The 17,632-nt window shown below is 39.9% G+C and overlaps 2 protein-coding genes across 2 annotated transcripts in view; one reads left to right on the forward strand and one right to left on the reverse strand.

The window, feature by feature from the left end:
* LOC141444427 (endoribonuclease Dcr-1-like) overlaps window positions 1-11,167 on the reverse strand; it is a 32,247-nt gene extending 21,080 nt beyond the window's left edge. The window contains exons 1-9 of the mRNA XM_074109978.1: window positions 11,022-11,167; window positions 9,394-9,526; window positions 6,260-6,385; window positions 4,885-5,020; window positions 4,558-4,717; window positions 3,743-3,883; window positions 3,007-3,125; window positions 1,409-2,304; window positions 440-564 (exon numbers count right to left, since the gene is read on the reverse strand). Of these exons, the coding sequence (XP_073966079.1) occupies window positions 440-564; window positions 1,409-2,304; window positions 3,007-3,125; window positions 3,743-3,883; window positions 4,558-4,717; window positions 4,885-5,020; window positions 6,260-6,385; window positions 9,394-9,526; window positions 11,022-11,167 (1,982 nt within the window). The remainder of the gene's footprint in view (window positions 1-439; window positions 565-1,408; window positions 2,305-3,006; window positions 3,126-3,742; window positions 3,884-4,557; window positions 4,718-4,884; window positions 5,021-6,259; window positions 6,386-9,393; window positions 9,527-11,021) is intronic.
* Window positions 1-17,632, forward strand: part of Dcr-1 (Endoribonuclease Dcr-1) — a 113,154-nt gene that overhangs the window by 37,976 nt on the left and 57,546 nt on the right. The gene's annotated exons all lie outside the window — the stretch shown is intronic.

Here is a 17,632-nt window from a genome sequence, read left to right on the forward strand (position 1 = left end):
CTAGACAAAAGTAATGGATATATTGTGTCGTAGTTTTGGAGTTATGCCCTTTTAGAATAAGCACATCTTAAAAAAAAAAAAAAAAATTAATAGTTGTAGCGAAATTTTAAAAATATCAGCGTTTTTCTCTTTCCAAACAGAATACAGAGAACGAATCAAATATAGTCTTAGAAATATGAAATCTTGTCAATTACACCTCTCCATTTCTTCCGTGGATGTCGTAAAAGGCGACTGAGGATATAGGTTAAGGTATACCGTAGGCGACAGGCTAGCAACCTGTCACTATTGTACCGTTTTTTTCAAACTTAAAACCTAAAATTGCTAAAAGTGGCTCCGAAGCGGTAACGTTTCGTGTGCTCTGCCTACTCCATTTGGGCATACAGGCGTGATGTTTGCGTGTGTGTGTAATGGTGCGGTCTGTATGTTGTCGGTCTCTTACTTCTTGAGCGCGTCCTCCCTGGCGCGGCAGCGGCGCCGCAGTTCGGCGGGGTCGCCGGGCCCGTCGCCCGCGCAGCAGTACTGAGCGCACACGCCCGACAGACGCGCGGAGCTGCGGGACAGCTCCTGGCAATGACACACCCACAAAACAGGTTACAGCCATCAATCTCCATACAAAGTGTGCTCGACCAAGTGCTCACGGACACGATATCTCGGACCGGTTGGGACCAGTGCGAGCGCGAGTGCCATCCGCTTAAGACACGCGTCTGTGAACTTTTTTGTGCAATAATGGGAATTTATGACTCTTTAATAGTAGATTGTACAACAAGAGCATAAAACGAGCCATTAGCCACCCGAGCCGTACGGCGAGGACCCGATAGGTACGGCGAGGGGAAAATGGGTTTAATGCTCGAGTTTTACACTCTGCTTTTCACTTCGATGGCGAGGAAATGAAACAGAAACAGTGGAAACAATTGTTCACTTACTATGTACCTTTTATTGTTCACGCATTAATATTATAATTATAAATTTTTAGTTTTATTGATTTATTTAGATTTATTTTCAGTTTTATATAAATTAAAAAATATGTAAAAACTTGTTTGATTGTGGCTGTTTACACCTGATCGCCTTGGTCTTAGACGAAGATTTTACTTTATGCACTAGAGTATAAAAAGTCATTTTATGTCGTCTGAACCCAATATGAACACGAACTTTACGAGCATGAGAAGTGAAAAATATAATAATCGTGCATTCCATCAATATCTAAATCGTCGCAAAATATTTTCTGTGACAAAGGGTTTAGCAGGCTAAGTAAGGACATGTGGCCCCTGTGAGGTATAGTTGAATTGGTGAATGTCAAATGTTTGTCGCCTCATTACTAGGAATCACTCCAACTTTCAGCCCTCTATCTTGAACTGTCACAGAGATAATGTCAAAAATGGGTTTCCTTAAGAATAAAGAAAAAACTTACCACAACCAGCAGAAACATAATTTTCGCCATAATAGGCTCGTTCATAAACACAATGCCGCACAAGGCATCAGGATTCATTTGCGCCTGCTGGCTCCTTATCACGCTTCTTTGGACCCTACCGCGACCCCTGACCCTATGGGGGCGTCTAGTGAACCCTAACACTGTCCTAGGGTCTGTATGATCTAGATCCGGCGTTTTAGGATCCAATTTTGACGCTGTTAAATCATTTACAGTGTCTTTATGATCAGTTTCTGAAATATTTGTATTCAATTCATCAACTTTTTCCAAGTTTTCACATGTATTATCTTTTAAAGTTACTGTTTCTATACTCATATCTCTAATATCGTTGAGATTAGCTTCAAGAGTGTTAACTTTGTCTTCAATTTTATTGCTTAGTGCGATAAAATCACATTTTTCTAATTCATTCAGCATCTTATTCGTTGCATTAAGTTTGGTTTCTCTTTTAACTAACTCATCAGCGCCGTTAATTTTATCTTTAAGATCATTTCTATCAACATTGGCAGATTCAGATTTTCTATCACCATCTTGGCAACCATCTTGTAAAACATCACTGTTTCCTTTATCATTTTGACTTTCAATCTGCCCCGCTACACTTTTACCATCTTCAACCGCTTTTTCATCATTATCGTTTTTATCATTGCTTTCAAATTGCGCTAGTATTTCAATAAACCTTAGTACTTTGGCGGTTGAGAATACTTTTATTTTATCTAGATCTGTGTATTTCGAAAACACTAGATCGGCGTAGCACCTGATTTTGACAAATACTGTGGTGCAGACACAGAGTAGTAGAAAGTGTCTTTCGTATGGCACTTTGATTTTTAATTTTTCTAATCTAGTTAGTAGAGAGAACGCGGCTTTGTCCGCGCCGTATGGGCCTGGAACATATTAAATTTATTTATCGAAAATACAAACTGAAATATAGATGCACAGAAAAACCACAAAAATAAGACCCCGTGGCGTGTGCTATACCGCTAGACCACCGCACACGCTGGCTGGCTGGTGACTGTAGCGGTATAGCACACGGCACGGAATGCCGAGGACCTGGGTTCGATTCCCAGCGCTGGTCTTATTTTTCTGGTTTTTCTGTGCATCTATATTTCAGTTTGTATTTTCGATACAGGTTTTACGGGTTGACCGTAAAAGTAACAAAAAATTTGGAATTGAAATAAAAAATACAAAAAGATTCCAAAAAAACAATCTTAAATTTATTTATTTTTTAACTCCCAAAGCAAAAGAGGGGTGTTTCAAGCAAATGTCTATCTGTGTCTGCATCGTAGCTCTCAAACGGATGGATCGATTTTAATGGTCAGAGGTATTTCAACTTTTATAAGTTAGGATATACAAAAATTTAATTTTATCATGAGATTTTCGGTCAACGAAAACATGGTGAGAACATGAAATTGCGAATAAAATGGATGTAGCGTGAGGTTTCCAATCGACACTGCGCCCGCTTGGGAAGTATAGCCCAAGCTCTGAGTGGTATATAGGGCAGATGATGATGATGATGATGATGATGATGATGATCATGATAATGAAAACGATGATCGTTCAAAATCAGAAATGGCAAAGAAACTCACCTAATTCATCTAGAATGTAGAGGAACTGTTTGAATAACAGTTTAGGGTCTATGGTGGGGTTGGGTATGTTCATAAACTCCTCGTACAAGTCCTCGCCGTAGATCTCTGTTGGGTCGTACCTGCATGAAAAAATATGATCCATAAAGCACTAACGACAGGAGTTGACAAAAACGTCACCCTCAAAATGGATAATTTTTCTGAGTGAACTGTACGTCAAGTTTCAATTGATTTTAGATACGAGATTTTTTCAAAGCAGTGACGGTATATTGATTGATCCAGGCGTTACTGTGCTGAAGTTCGTATTAAGCCTCCGTTTCCACCAGAGCTGTGCGAGGATGTGTTGCGAGGAATGAGTTCTTCATGAACCAATATAAACGTTTCATTTACCTCGCCTCGCTCCGCTCAGCTGTTTCCACCAGAGAGATGCTGTGCAAGGCGAGGTAAAGGAAACGTTTCTATTGGTTCATGAAAAACACATTGCTCGCAACACATCCTCGCACATCTCTGGTAGAAACACAGACTTTAGAGACTACAAAGACGTTTTTTTTTGCTTAATGTTAATGAATGACAAATGTATGTTTTCATACAGTATCCGCCCTCTTCTACTTCCACACATCGACACACTCACACAAAACCACAAATTGCTGACGTGTTTCGGTTTCGAACCATCTACGAATCCATTCTGAATGCTAAATCGAGCACACACTTGTGATTAACCCGTTCGTTTTGTCCTCACCTATGCTCCTCGAGGAAGTCCAGCACGTCAGCGACGGTGGTCCTCATGAAGGCCTCCAGATCCTCATAGTCCTGGCAGACCTGACGCCGCGGACTGTACTCCACTATCAGCTCCTTGGGCTTCGACGTGGTGGCTGAAAACCTGATGAAACAACCCATTGTATAGCAGCAGTCTTGCAATCTGTGGTTTTTGTAATACGAGCTCCCAGGGTGTGTAATAATCGGTATAAATAGTAGATTTATTTATTTATTTATTTATTTATTAACTTTGGCACACAAAACAAATTGTAAACATGCGGTACAGTAATGAAAATAATAAGATTGTACAACAAGAGCATAAAACGAGCTATTTTACCCGAGGCGTTCATATAGCCTATAGGATAGACACGTCGAGCGGAAAGTGGGTTTAATGCTCGAGTTTTACACTCTGCTTTTCACTTTGATGGCGAGGAAATGAAATAGCAACAGTGGAAACAATTGTTTACTTTCTATGTACCTTTTATTTTTCATAAATTATTATTTAATTATATTCTTTTTACTTTTATTAATAAATTTTTAGTTTTATATGTATAAATTAAAAATGATAAAAAAAAATATGTAAAAACTTTTTTGTTTCTGGGTGTTGACACCTGATTACCTTGGCCTTAGACGCAGATTTTACTTTATGCACTAGAGCATAAATAGTCATTTTATGTCGCCTTGATCCAGCGTAAACACAAACATTACGAGCGTGAGAAGTGAAATAGTTTATATTTTCATTTGACATATTTTCAAAGGGTATCACTTCAACTCTCGCGGCACTACCATATCCCTCACCTCTTCCCGCCGTCGATGTCCTCAGCCAAGTCCATCTGGCAGCACAGGCTGGTCTCCAGCTCCTCGATCCTCCACTCCAGCTTGCTGTACATATCGAAGTCGTCCACGTTGGGGGACGCTCCGAACACTGGACTTGGCGGTTTAGAGGGTTTAGACCCATCTGAAACTAGTAAACGAAATGTTGGTATGTTTGAAACTTTGAAACCGGTTTCAAAATGGTCGCATCATGAGCGGTCGCTCAAAGGAAAGAAATAAGAAGTTGCAGTTTCGTTGGGATTGCTTTTCACAGTCTGTTTTGAGCCTAATCTATTTCCAGTCACTGTTCACCTCCGGCATCCAACCCTGGACCTTCCGCCGCCGGCTCTGAACCATCCTCCAGCTCAAGCCTCTTGCTGGTGAAGAGGGGGTACGTGAGCGCGAGGATCCGGGGCTGCGTAGGAGACTGCTTGTACAGCTGCATTACCTGATGAAGGATAGATGGTATAGTATGAATTTTTTGAGGTGTCCCGATCTCGTTAACAGCCCACCTTTCGCTCAAATCCATTGTATTCTATTGTGCCCTCAACCGCATAATACTCAGTTTAAAATGAACGGAAATATTAAACAAAATAGTTCATTGAAATAACGACCTTATTGGCTAGAGCAGAAAGTACATTTAAAAATAAATACACGTTCGCAGAATACTTTTCCATGAGGCTGCTTGTCTACGACGCATTCAATTTTGAAAAACATTATCTGCCAACAAAGTTTTATTTAAAATGAACTCTCTGTTGTAAATAATAAAGTCGTTATTTCAATGAGCTATTTTGTTTTATATTTCATTTCATTTTAAACTGAGGATTATGCACTTGAAGAGATAGTAGAATACAATGGCTTTGTTTGAAAGATTGGCTGTTAACGAGATCGGGACACCTCAAATAATTCCTACTATAATGGGTGAAGCCATATTATCAAACATGTTAGCACAACAGTACGTATAATATAATCTCACTAATATATTATAGATGCGAAAGTTTGTAACTATTTCTTTGTTAACTCTTCACGTCAAAACCGCTGAACCGATTTACGTGAAATTCGGTATACGGATATTTTGAGTCCCGGAGAAGGACATAGGATAGTTTTTATCCCGGAAAACTGCATAGTTCCCGCGGGATAGCGATAAACGGATACTACGCGGACAGAGTCGCGGACAGCTAGTGAATAAATATACTCATAAGTAAACCTATGATTATATCTTCATAGCTTAGGGTTGTGTTTGGGATAGCGCAACTCTAGTGTTAACTGTAAGGGAAGTACAGCGTCGGCCGGAAGGCTGACATCATGCTGAGTTGGGACCATTTCGTGACAAAGTTTGTCTCGATTTCGATGTAAATGTCACGAATAAATGTTTTTTTTCCCTTTCTTTCATTCATTAACCCCCGATGCAAAATGAGGGGTGTTATAAGTTTAACCACTATGTGTGTCTGTGGCACCGTAGCTCTTAAACGGGTGGACCGATTTTAATGCGGTTTTTTACTTGAAATCAGGTTTTCTAGCGATGGTTCTTATCAAAATCGGTTCAGCCGTTTTTGAGATATTGACCTTTGAAGTGACAACTTCGGGGTTTTCCAACTTCTTGTTGGTTAGGTTATTCATCCATTCATTCAGACACAGTCCCCAACTCCGCTCCTCTCCGGTACACAGGCATTCTAACAGCACTCACCAGCTGCAGGTCCTCGTCAGTGTGAATGAGATGGCAGCTGTCTATGACCAGCACGTTGATCTGAGGCATCGTCAGCCGCCCCCCCTCCAGGAGGCGCCGGAGGTCCGCTGACGTGCAGACCAGCACCTTAAAAGAAGAGTTGATGGTGAAGCAAAATTATTAATTTAATCATACTTTGCTTATGTATGTAAACTCTTCATTGTAGCGAAAATATAAACTGAGACATGCACAGAAAAACCAGAAAAAGGATGGAACCCAGGTCCTCAGCATTCCGTGCTGCGTGCCATACCCCTACACTACCACTGGACAGGAGTACAGACACGAATTTCTCCTACTCGTATGCACACATATCTCAGGTTGCTTATTTCTACTACGCTACTTAAGCAGCAGCACTAGCGACATCCCTCGAAGCCCTCTTGTTCTGAGAGGAGGCCTGTGCCCAGCAGTGGGACGTATATAGGGGGATGATGACTAGCGACATCTATGTTTCGCTCTCATCGAGAGACTTAACCTTTCGGAACTAACCGCTCACCCAGACAAGAGATGTTGCTACTAAGCAAACAAATTATGATTGGTTATTAAGAGTCTTTTTGTATTTTTTTATTTCAACTCCAAATTTGTTACTTTTACGGTCATCCCGTAAAACCATATCGAAAATCTAAATCTATCTACGTAACGTAACAGTTTATTTTTGGACAAGTAAGTTTCTTTGCTACGGCTTGGTTTCGTCAAAGGAAACGAAAATTTCGTTATCAAGTTGGCTTTAGGATATTTGAACAGTTTGCTTCAAGAAACAGTTTTTCATATACTCATAGTATTTCATAACTTCTGATTTATTACTTGTCCAATGGTAGAAATAATGACAGAAGGTATAATGGGTTTGTTTACATTGTCTTTTCTGCAATTTCTATTGAACCAAAATATACATAAAAGTTTGTAGCTATCGTATGCCGTATTGGTATTATTTTTTGTTATCTTAGTGTAAAGTACCTAACTTGTCGTAGTTTAAGATTTGATTGAGCGCAACGGCAACAAACTGTCTCACAGTTTGGCGAACATTTAATTTAAGGTACAATGTATTTGCATTTTTATTTAAATAAATTGAAAAAAAAAATATATATTATAAAACTTTCGTTGTGAAACTAGTTTATGATAAAAATCTGTTATTTGTTCTTATGGGAAAATTTTCTCAAGTCAACGCATGTGTTATGGTCTGTCCCATAATTCGAGATACTAAAATGACGTTTCATGTGTTACCTGTTTTTTGCGTCTCATAAATAGTGATGTGCCGCAACCGGTTATCACGGAAAGATTTTGTAGTATGTATGTATGTTATAAAATATTAAGATATGAACGGATCCGTGATGTACTAAAATATAGGGCATAGGTAAAATAAGTCTAATAAAAATGCAACCGTTTTCGAGATATTTCGACTTTTTATAGATGTTGATGGTTTAAGTTTCAATTTCATTCTAAGTAAGTTTTACATTAACTAAATAATATGAGAATACGCTTATCTCATTTAATACGCGAGTGAAAGGGACGGTGCCATACGAACTTCGTTTTCTAGTTTTGTAGTAGCCCCTCTGTATTATTTTTTACGGTGTACTGCCTTTCCAGGTAATAATTTGCATAATAATAATTTATCGAATCATTCGTTGGGAAATGATATCAGTGCGAAACGTTGAGTTGGGAAATAACATTTCGCCTAAATAAAAATATGGGATAAATAGTTTGGGAGTTAATAATTTGCTAAATAATTTTCGCCGATACATTAGTAAACCATTTTTTACGTTGGCACTAAGTCATGAACACTGTATTTTTACCTGTGCTTAGATTTTATCACTTTATCGTAAAAGTGCATTTATATTTTCAAAAATGGAAAGTAGGATATTGATTTTTGCTATCGTAAAATATACATTTTATCGGCTATTTACGAAACCGAAATCATGGAGCAGCACTGTTCCTTTTATGATGGCCACATTATTTTTACTTTTGACATTTCAAACTGTCATTTTAGTATCTTCATTTCAGAAATAGACCATATCTGGTAGAAATACAGGCACTCTAACAAATAATCGAAAACGACATCAAAATCTACAGCCAATTCGTAGAAAACTTAACCAGTAGAATGAGGCGGTTGAGAGTTGACCTCCTTGCTATATGCCCGCCCATCTCCAATCTCCACTTGCATGCCGGGCAGGGCAGGGGCATATAGCAAGGTATTTAAACAAATAAATCAATGTTATGGTCAATAAATATTTCTATTTTTATAAAGACAAAAGATGGACTCTCCAAGCAACAAAATGGCCTGGCCCAGTAGGAAAAAGAAGTGTTGGAAGGCAGAGAAAAAAATGAATAAATGACCTCATAAAAACAGTAGGAAAAGAATGGATGCATATTGCTATGGATAAGGCAAAATGGAAAAAGATGGAGGAGGCATTTGGGTGAAGAACAAAAAGTTGCACAGCGTTAAAGCTGCGTTAGCACGTAGTTTTAATTTCTATTAACTTTTTCCATTGTGACACGAAAATTAATCATACATTTGTATGGATAATTTTGCACAACGTTAAGAAAGAAAGAAAGTAAGAAAGAAAAAAGTTTATTTTGGCTCCAAAATGTACCACCTAAAACTAAGACTAGAACTAGCACTAAAACTATGTTACTAGGTGACACGGCAGGATACCAAAAAGGGTCTCCACTCAGCATGTGTTGCCGCACATTATGTGCAGTAAAGCTACAAACAAATGTATGATTAGTTACTGTTTCCGTCTTTCGTCCGCCATCCAACCCGCTATAGACAATATTCCAGCACGTGTCAACAGGGGCAGACTGAAAACCAGCGCTGGCAGCTTCCGCGCAAGCGCAGCATTAGCTGAGTTTGCTCCTTTTGCCGCAGGACAGACTACTATCTTGTATTGTTTATATTGTTGTCTTGCATTGTTTGTACTGTTGGCAATTAAATATTTTCTTTCTTTCTTTCTTAATTTTCGTGTCACAATGGAAAAAGTTAATGGAAATTAAAACTACGTGCTAACGCAGCTTTAACGCTGTGCAACTTTTTGGTCTTCACCCATTTACCTTTGGGGACCACTAATGTGGAAAAAAAGCTATAATAATAATAATGTTGCGACCTCGTCCTCGTGGGGGGCGGCGCCCCCCTCCGCCACGCGCAGGTCCGTGAGCATGCGCAGTTCGTACGCGGCGCACGCCACCAGCGCCGGGAGGCACACCACCACCGACCGCTGCTTGCCCGCACACAGCGCTCTAAGGGGACATAAACACTATTTCACAAAAATGACCGTAAAACATTAAACTACCGTGAGACTCACTCATATTAAATGTTATTGTAACGGATAACTCACGTCTTAAACCGAGTTTCAGGTTCTTTACATATCAGAAGGTGAAGTGCATAGTTTATGGTCAGCGAAAAATTAAAAAGTCAAAAAGATTGCAGGCGCGCTAGCTCGACAATAATAAATTAGCACGCCTGCAATCAGTCACAATTTTTTATAATAGTACATTACTGCAGAGGCCGGGAAAGAAAGGCTTAAGGCCGAGTATGTATAGATAGTATGGATAGGTATACGAGGCTGGCATTTTCTTTCACGCCGAGGCTTGTATAGTGATTTTCTCAAACATGCAATAAAAGAAATAAAAACTCCTACAAATCAATGTTTTATTCGTAAGACAACTAAAATTGTACCAGACTCAAATTATAACTACGATCTATATAAGTGTTTATTTCATTCTAACATGATTTTATAAAACGTTAAAATAATCCCCATAAAATCAAATTGCTATAAAACATTTAGTTATAACAGACTGCAACAATAAAAAATCACGTTTCTAAACGAAACTTTTGAATTGACAATGGAACTTACTTGTAAAATAGCTAAAACCCAAGTCCAGTCAATCAAAAAAAAAAGACAGTGAAATGACACTTGCCAATTTTCCCGCCAAAACTTATTTTTATTGTGTTTGCTGTTCGGCTTTTAGGGCCATTATACACGAACTGCAGCCCATTTAATCAACTACATTAATACTTCATTATGTAAATTAAATTGTAATTTGACGTAAAACACGTTGGTAATATTTATATATTTACATATAGAATATTCATAGTCCTGTGAATTTAAACAGTAACTAATAAATGAACCATAGAAATTCAGATTATAAATTTCAAGTCGTGTATAATGGCCTTTATCGTGGATATTTGAAGTATTGCATTGAAACAAAAGACAGAGTATATTTTGAAGCCTGTTTTATGAAACACAACATAGACATTACATAGCATGTTTGAGAAAAAGTTAAAAAGGCCATGGAATGGAAATAGCACAAGTCATATACAGTCAAGTCTAATGTCTGGTATCAGATATTTTGTTGGAAATCCGGACTTTTTTTATTGGGTCTGAAATAGCTTATGGTGTTTTCGGTGGAAAAATACACCTGCAGTTTATTTTTAATGAAAAAAAGGCGGGAAAGCATAACAAAAATATTGGAATAAAATTAAAAGTTATAAATATATAATAAGAAAAAGTTTATTCTATTTCAGAATTATTCACCATTTCTGAGAAAAGCTTTATACTAGTCTCGGCTGGAATAGCAATTGCTGGCTTCGTATTAATTACTCACTCTTACTCATCAGCCAGCAATTGCCTGCTTCCAGGTCACGACAATAATCTACTATTGAGGGCTTGATTGTTTGTTAAAAAAAAATGATGTTGGAGTGACCGCTGTACTCTAACGCTAGGCTACGGACCCTCGCACAGCATGCGCCTCCTCCAGCACGAGGCGGGTGCTGACGAAGGCAGCCAGCTCGGCCGCGATGGTGTTGCGCGCGCGGGCCGTGGCCGCCAGCCGCGCGCCGCCCTCCGCCGCCGTGAAACGGACGCCGCCCTCGCTCATCTAAAAAAAACTTGATTGTTGAAAAGTCCAGCTGGTTTTAGGATTCCATACCTCAAAAGGAAAAAATGGAACCCTTAATAATTACGCCATGTCTGTTTGTCTGTTCATCTGTCCATCCGCGGCTTCGCTCAGAGCCTTAATAGGCTCTAATGTGCTAGAATGCTGTAATTTTGCACGGAAATGGGCCAATCAACTTTTTTACCCACACTAATCTGTCCGCGACATTTTTCAAACAATTGCAGATTTTTGTTAGTATAAAACATGTTTTTCCTATAATTTAATAGACGGCGTACATGAATACATTAAACCATGATTTATATTGTTGGAAGTACGATTTTTTGGTAACGCCAGAGACAATTTTGGTAACGCAGGAGACGCCCAAAGTGTGGTTAAAATAGTTGATTGGCCCAAATATGGTGCAAATATGCAAATTTGAAATAAAAGTTTTTTTTAGGATACCTCCCATAGATGTAGTGGCTGACTTTTTTCTCGTCTAAACCTGTATAGGTATAGTGTGAGGTATTGTTAAATAGGTCTTTTAAAATCATTGCGAAGTTGTAAAGACGATTTTTCGATTCAGAAATATGTTAACGAAATATTCAACTTTAAAGCACAAATGTTCATTAAAATCTCCCCCCCCCCCCTCTATTAAGAGCTAAACTGCTGGTCTAAAAAATTTACAAGGAAAACTATAAGTAATGGCTAAGATTTCTTGAGAATTATTAGTAGTTTAAGAGTAAATAGTAGCCTAAGGTATAAAATATACCTAAACTTGGAAGTTTCTGTACAAAATCGTTAGAAAAACATTACTTTATCTTTTTGTAATGGCCATGAAACCCAATCATGGCCAGTTTTTTTAAATACACATCATTCTTGTTGACTTCCGTTATCTTCAACAGATGGCTCAGTTCACTTGTGGAAACTTTAACCCTACCTGGTAATTCAGTTAATCAACTTTTTATAGCTTTTTGTTATGGTAATGTCTCTTTTAAATATTACTTATTACATGCAGTGAAATCTCGATAACTCGAATGTCAAGGGAAATGTTAAAAAATTCGAGTGTCAAATTGAATGTATTATAAATTGAACAATAAATTTAGATACTATTTCAAAAATTCGAGTTAATGAGTTTTCAACTTAACAAGAATTGAAAGTCGTTAGTTTTCTTTTAGTACTCATGTTGTTGCTAGTTAACAGCCAAATAAATACTGACCAAGTGACCAATAATAAACAAACATAACATCTGTGTTACTTTAGACAGTTTAAAGGATGTATTCATTCAGCCCCAAATATTTCTTTAGGATTTTATTGCTATGAGTTCGGGGAATTCTAAGACATCATTAATTTTACGAACAACTACTTACTGAGTTTGCTTTTTGCAATTCAAGTAATAGAGTATAAATATGTACTATCAATACCTCGCAGGGAAATAACATGTTGTTCGAGTTACTAAGTCTAAATAATTCGAGATACTGCGTATTGAAGGGTTCAGCGGAAGGGAATGGCTTTTTTTTCCGACTTACAGAGAATTACGACTTAACAAGGTACGAGTTATAGAGATTCCACTGTAGTTATTAAATGTATGATTCTATGGGGTACAAATCTATTAAAAATTAAGACTTGTGCTAGTACATTTTATCTATTTATTACATAACACATTACAAACATTGGATGGATGGAATTATTATAAGTTATAAGGCTCCTTCATATACGATGCAATCATTTAAAAAAAAATTAACCATATTAACCACCATTTTGACAATCATTTTTCTAAGACCTGGCCCCCTGTGGTATAGTCCAACCGACTAATACAGAACTGACATCCCGTGGACCAGATAGCCAAGTGGTTAGAGAACTTGACTATGAAGCTTGAGGACCCCGGTTCGATCCCTAGTCTGGGCAGATATTTGTGTGAACAATAACAATGTTTGTTCTCAAGTCTTGGATAAACATCCATAATTATTTATTTACTATACTTCGTTTTTTTTAGCATTAGAAAAAAGGTGATGTTAATGTGTCTTTTTATTGAAAAACACTTGAAAAATAAGTCACAGCAAATACGTAAAATTAGCAATGACATATTATATTTACATGCTTTTGGTATCATAAGTAATAATAACTGTTATTTTAATACGTTTTTCAATAAAAAGACTCGTCAAGATTGTTTATCCTTTTTTCTAATGCTTTAAAAACGAAGTATACATAAGTATGTTTATCCGTTGCCTAGTACCCATAGAGCAAGCTTTGCTTACTTTATGACAGTGTTTTTAACCTTTTTCATGACACAACCCCTTTAGTATGAAGAAATGTTTCGCGACCCGTTGCTTTTTTTGCCCCAACGCAAAAAAAGGGGTGTTATAAGTTTGCCCACTATGAGTGTCTGTCTGTGGCACCGTAGCTCTTAAACTGGTGAACCGATTTAAATGCGATTTTTTTATTTGAAAGCAGGGTTTTTAGCTATGAATCTTAGACATGTTTTATCAAGATATTGAGCTTTGAAGTGACAATGTTCGCGAGTTTTTGTGACAAATATACTGAGCGGCAGAGTAATACGGAATTTTGTATATAGAGTAGGTCAAATTTTGTGCCGCTGAGTATTACTATGGTCTGTCCCAGAATTCGAGATACTAAAATGACGTTTCATGTGTTACCTGTTTTTTGCGTCTCATAAATAGTGATGTGCCGCAACCGGTTATCACCGAAAGATTTTGTAGGTACCAATGTATGTATGTCGTAAAATATTAAGATATGAACGGATCGGTGATGTACTAAAATGCTTTCCGGCGGCGGATGCACTAGTCCAAAACGCACTATTAGTCAATACACTCTAATTTCGTAAGCCCCTCTTCTCATAAGAAACTAGGCCCAAAACACCATATTTCCAAAAAGGCTCATTCTCGATTTACACGAGAACCATTGAGAACTAGTCCCAAAATACACCTTTCCCAAAATACCCCAAATTGTGTTCACCTGTAGTGGCGTAATACTTCATTCTCATAATGCATAGTTCTCAAAACACTCTAGTTCCAAAATACCCTAATTTTTTTCTTTTATTTTCGAATGACTTTGAAATAGCAACAATAACACGAGAAAACGCACTGATCACATCCGATGACAATACGAGTAAAGTAACGAAAATCGGTTCAATAACACTTGAATACGAAAAACATGAACAATGACGTTGTGTGATATCTGAGGGCCTACTCCGGAATTCGAAAATCAAAGTTCGTACCGTAACGTCCCTCTCACTTACGTATTAAATTAAATAGTAGTGTCAGAAGGACGGAACGACACGAACTTCGATTTTCGAATTTCGTAGTAGCCCTGCTGGCCCTGACTTCGAAATGCAAAACTGGATCGTATCACTTGTTCTGCGTAATCGGTGAACTGTACACGGTAATTACACAAAACACACGAGAATAATCCATTGTTTCGATTGCAAATAAGACGTTAGTTTGATAACATGGTTACCGCGCAACAAACAGCTGTTTGCACGCAAAAATACGGCTTTAATATAATAAAATTGATATTATATACAAGCTAATTTATTACAAACGTTAAATAAGAACTTTATAGTACTCAATTGTAAAGAAAATATAGAAAAACTGCGCTAAATTGCGAATAAGGCGAAGACGCGACTCAACGGGCATTCACAGCAACAGTGTTGCCAGGACCAGATTTCGTTTTGGTTCGAAATTCGTCTGCAAAAGTTCCGAATAGTTCCGATACAGATGTTTAACGTGGTCCATTTTTAACCCCCGACGCAAAAATAGGGGTGTTATAAGTTTGACCGCTATGTGTGTCTGTCTGTGTGTCTGTCTGTGTGTCTGTCTGCGTGTCTGTCTGTGTGTCTGTCTGTGTGTCTGTCTGTGTGTCTGTCTGTGTGTCTGTCTGCGTGTCTGTCTGCGTGTCTGTCTGCGTGTCTGTCTGCGTGTCTGTCTGTGTGTCTGTCTGTGTGTCTGTCTGTGTGTCTGTCTGCGTGTCTGTCTGCGTGTCTGTCTGCGTGTCTGTCTGTGTGTCTGTCTGTGTGTCTGTCTGTGTGTCTGTCTGTGTGTCTGTCTGCGTGTCTGTCTGCGTGTCTGTCTGTGTGTCTGTCTGTGTGTCTGTCTGTGTGTCTGTCTGCGTGTCTGTCTGTGTGTCTGTCTGCGTGTCTGTCTGTGTGTCTGTCTGCGTGTCTGTCTGCGTGTCTGTCTGCGTGTCTGTCTGTGTGTCTGTCTGTGTGTCTGTCTGTGTGTCTGTCTGTGTGTCTGTCTGTGTGTCTGTCTGCGTGTCTGTCTGCGTGTCTGTCTGTGTGTCTGTCTGTGTGTCTGTCTGTGTGTCTGTCTGTGTGTCTGTCTGTGTGTCTGTCTGCGTGTCTGTCTGCGTGTCTGTCTGCGTGTCTGTCTGCGTGTCTGTCTGTGTGTCTGTCTGTGTGTCTGTCTGTGTGTCTGTCTGTTTGTCTGTCTGTGTGTCTGTCTGCGTGTCTGTCTGTGTGTCTGTCTGCGTGTCTGTCTGTGTGTCTGTCTGTGTGTCTGTCTGCGTGTCTGTCTGCGTGTCTGTCTGCGTGTCTGTCTGTGTGTCTGTCTGTCTGTGTGTCTGTCTGCGTGTCTGTCTGCGTGTCTGTCTGCGTGTCTGTCTGCGTGTCTGTCTGTGTGTCTGTCTGTGTGTCTGTCTGTGTGTCTGTCTGTGTGTCTGTCTGCGTGTCTGTCTGCGTGTCTGTCTGTGTGTCTGTCTGTGTGTCTGTCTGCGTGTCTGTCTGCGTGTCTGTCTGCGTGTCTGTCTGCGTGTCTGTCTGTGTGTCTGTCTGCGTGTCTGTCTGCGTGTCTGTCTGCGTGTCTGTCTGCGTGTCTGTCTGCGTGTCTGTCTGTGTGTCTGTCTGTGTGTCTGTCTGTGTGTCTGTCTGCGTGTCTGTCTGTGTGTCTGTCTGCGTGTCTGTCTGTGTGTCTGTCTGCGTGTCTGTCTGCGTGTCTGTCTGCGTGTCTGTCTGTGTGTCTGTCTGTGTGTCTGTCTGTGTGTCTGTCTGCGTGTCTGTCTGCGTGTCTGTCTGCGTGTCTGTCTGCGTGTCTGTCTGTGTGTCTGTCTGTGTGTCTGTCTGTGTGTCTGTCTGTGTGTCTGTCTGTGTGTCTGTCTGCGTGTCTGTCTGTGTGTCTGTCTGTGTGTCTGTCTGCGTGTCTGTCTGCGTGTCTGTCTGCGTGTCTGTCTGTGTGTGTGTATCTGTGTCTGTCTGTGTGTGTGTATCTGTGTCTGTCTGTGTGTGTGTATCTGTGTCTGTCTGTGTGTGTGTATGTGTGTCTGTCTGTGTGTGTGTCTGTGTCTGTCTGCGTGTCTGTCTGCGTGTCTGTCTGCGTGTCTGTCTGTGTGTCTGTCTGTGTGTCTGTCTGCGTGTCTGTCTGCGTGTCTGTCTGCGTGTCTGTCTGCGTGTCTGTCTGTGTGTCTGTCTGTGTGTCTGTCTGTGTGTCTGTCTGTGTGTCTGTCTGCGTGTCTGTCTGTGTGTCTGTCTGCGTGTCTGTCTGTGTGTCTGTCTGTGTGTCTGTCTGCGTGTCTGTCTGCGTGTCTGTCTGCGTGTCTGTCTGTGTGTCTGTCTGTATGTCTGTCTGTGTGTCTGTCTGCGTGTCTGTCTGCGTGTCTGTCTGCGTGTCTGTCTGTGTGTCTGTCTGTATGTCTGTCTGTGTGTCTGTCTGTGTGTCTGTCTGCGTGTCTGTCTGTGTGTCTGTCTGTGTGTCTGTCTGTCGTGTCTGTCTGCGTGTCTGTCTGCGTGTCTGTCTGTGTGTCTGTCTGCGTGTCTGTCTGTGTGTCTGTCTGTGTGTCTGTCTGCGTGTCTGTCTGCGTGTCTGTCTGCGTGTCTGTCTGTGTGTCTGTCTGTGTGTCTGTCTGTGTGTCTGTCTGTGTGTCTGTCTGTGTGTCTGTCTGCGTGTCTGTCTGTGTGTCTGTCTGTGTGTGTCTGTCTGCGTGTCTGTCTGCGTGTCTGTCTGCGTGTCTGTCTGTGTGTCTGTCTGTGTGTCTGTCTGCGTGTCTGTCTGTGTGTCTGTCTGCGTGTCTGTCTGTGTGTCTGTCTGTGTGTCTGTCTGTGTGTCTGTCTGCGTGTCTGTCTGCGTGTCTGTCTGTGTGTCTGTCTGTGTGTCTGTCTGTGGCACCGTAGCTCTTAAACGGGTGGACCGATTTGAATGAGGTTTTTTTTTATTTAAAAGCAGGTTTTTTAGCGATGGTTGTTAGACATGTTTTATCAAAATCGGTTCAGCCGTTTCAAGATCATCAGCTCTTTGTTCGCTGCGGTAGGAAGCTTAGACGCATAACGGGTATTACTTTACTTCCAACATATTTGGAACCTGAAATTTGAAAAACATATATTGCTATATAACTATGCAAGATTATGGAATTCTCGGCCTGATGCAAACTAGTAGGTAAACTCTTGATAAAACCATACAAAAATATCGTGTTTGGATTCGTTTCGATCATTATTTGATTCTACATAGAATGCAATGGTGG

The sequence above is a fragment of the Choristoneura fumiferana genome, chromosome 30 (assembly GCF_025370935.1).
Source record: "Choristoneura fumiferana chromosome 30, NRCan_CFum_1, whole genome shotgun sequence".
NCBI classification, from domain to species: domain Eukaryota; kingdom Metazoa; phylum Arthropoda; class Insecta; order Lepidoptera; family Tortricidae; genus Choristoneura; species Choristoneura fumiferana.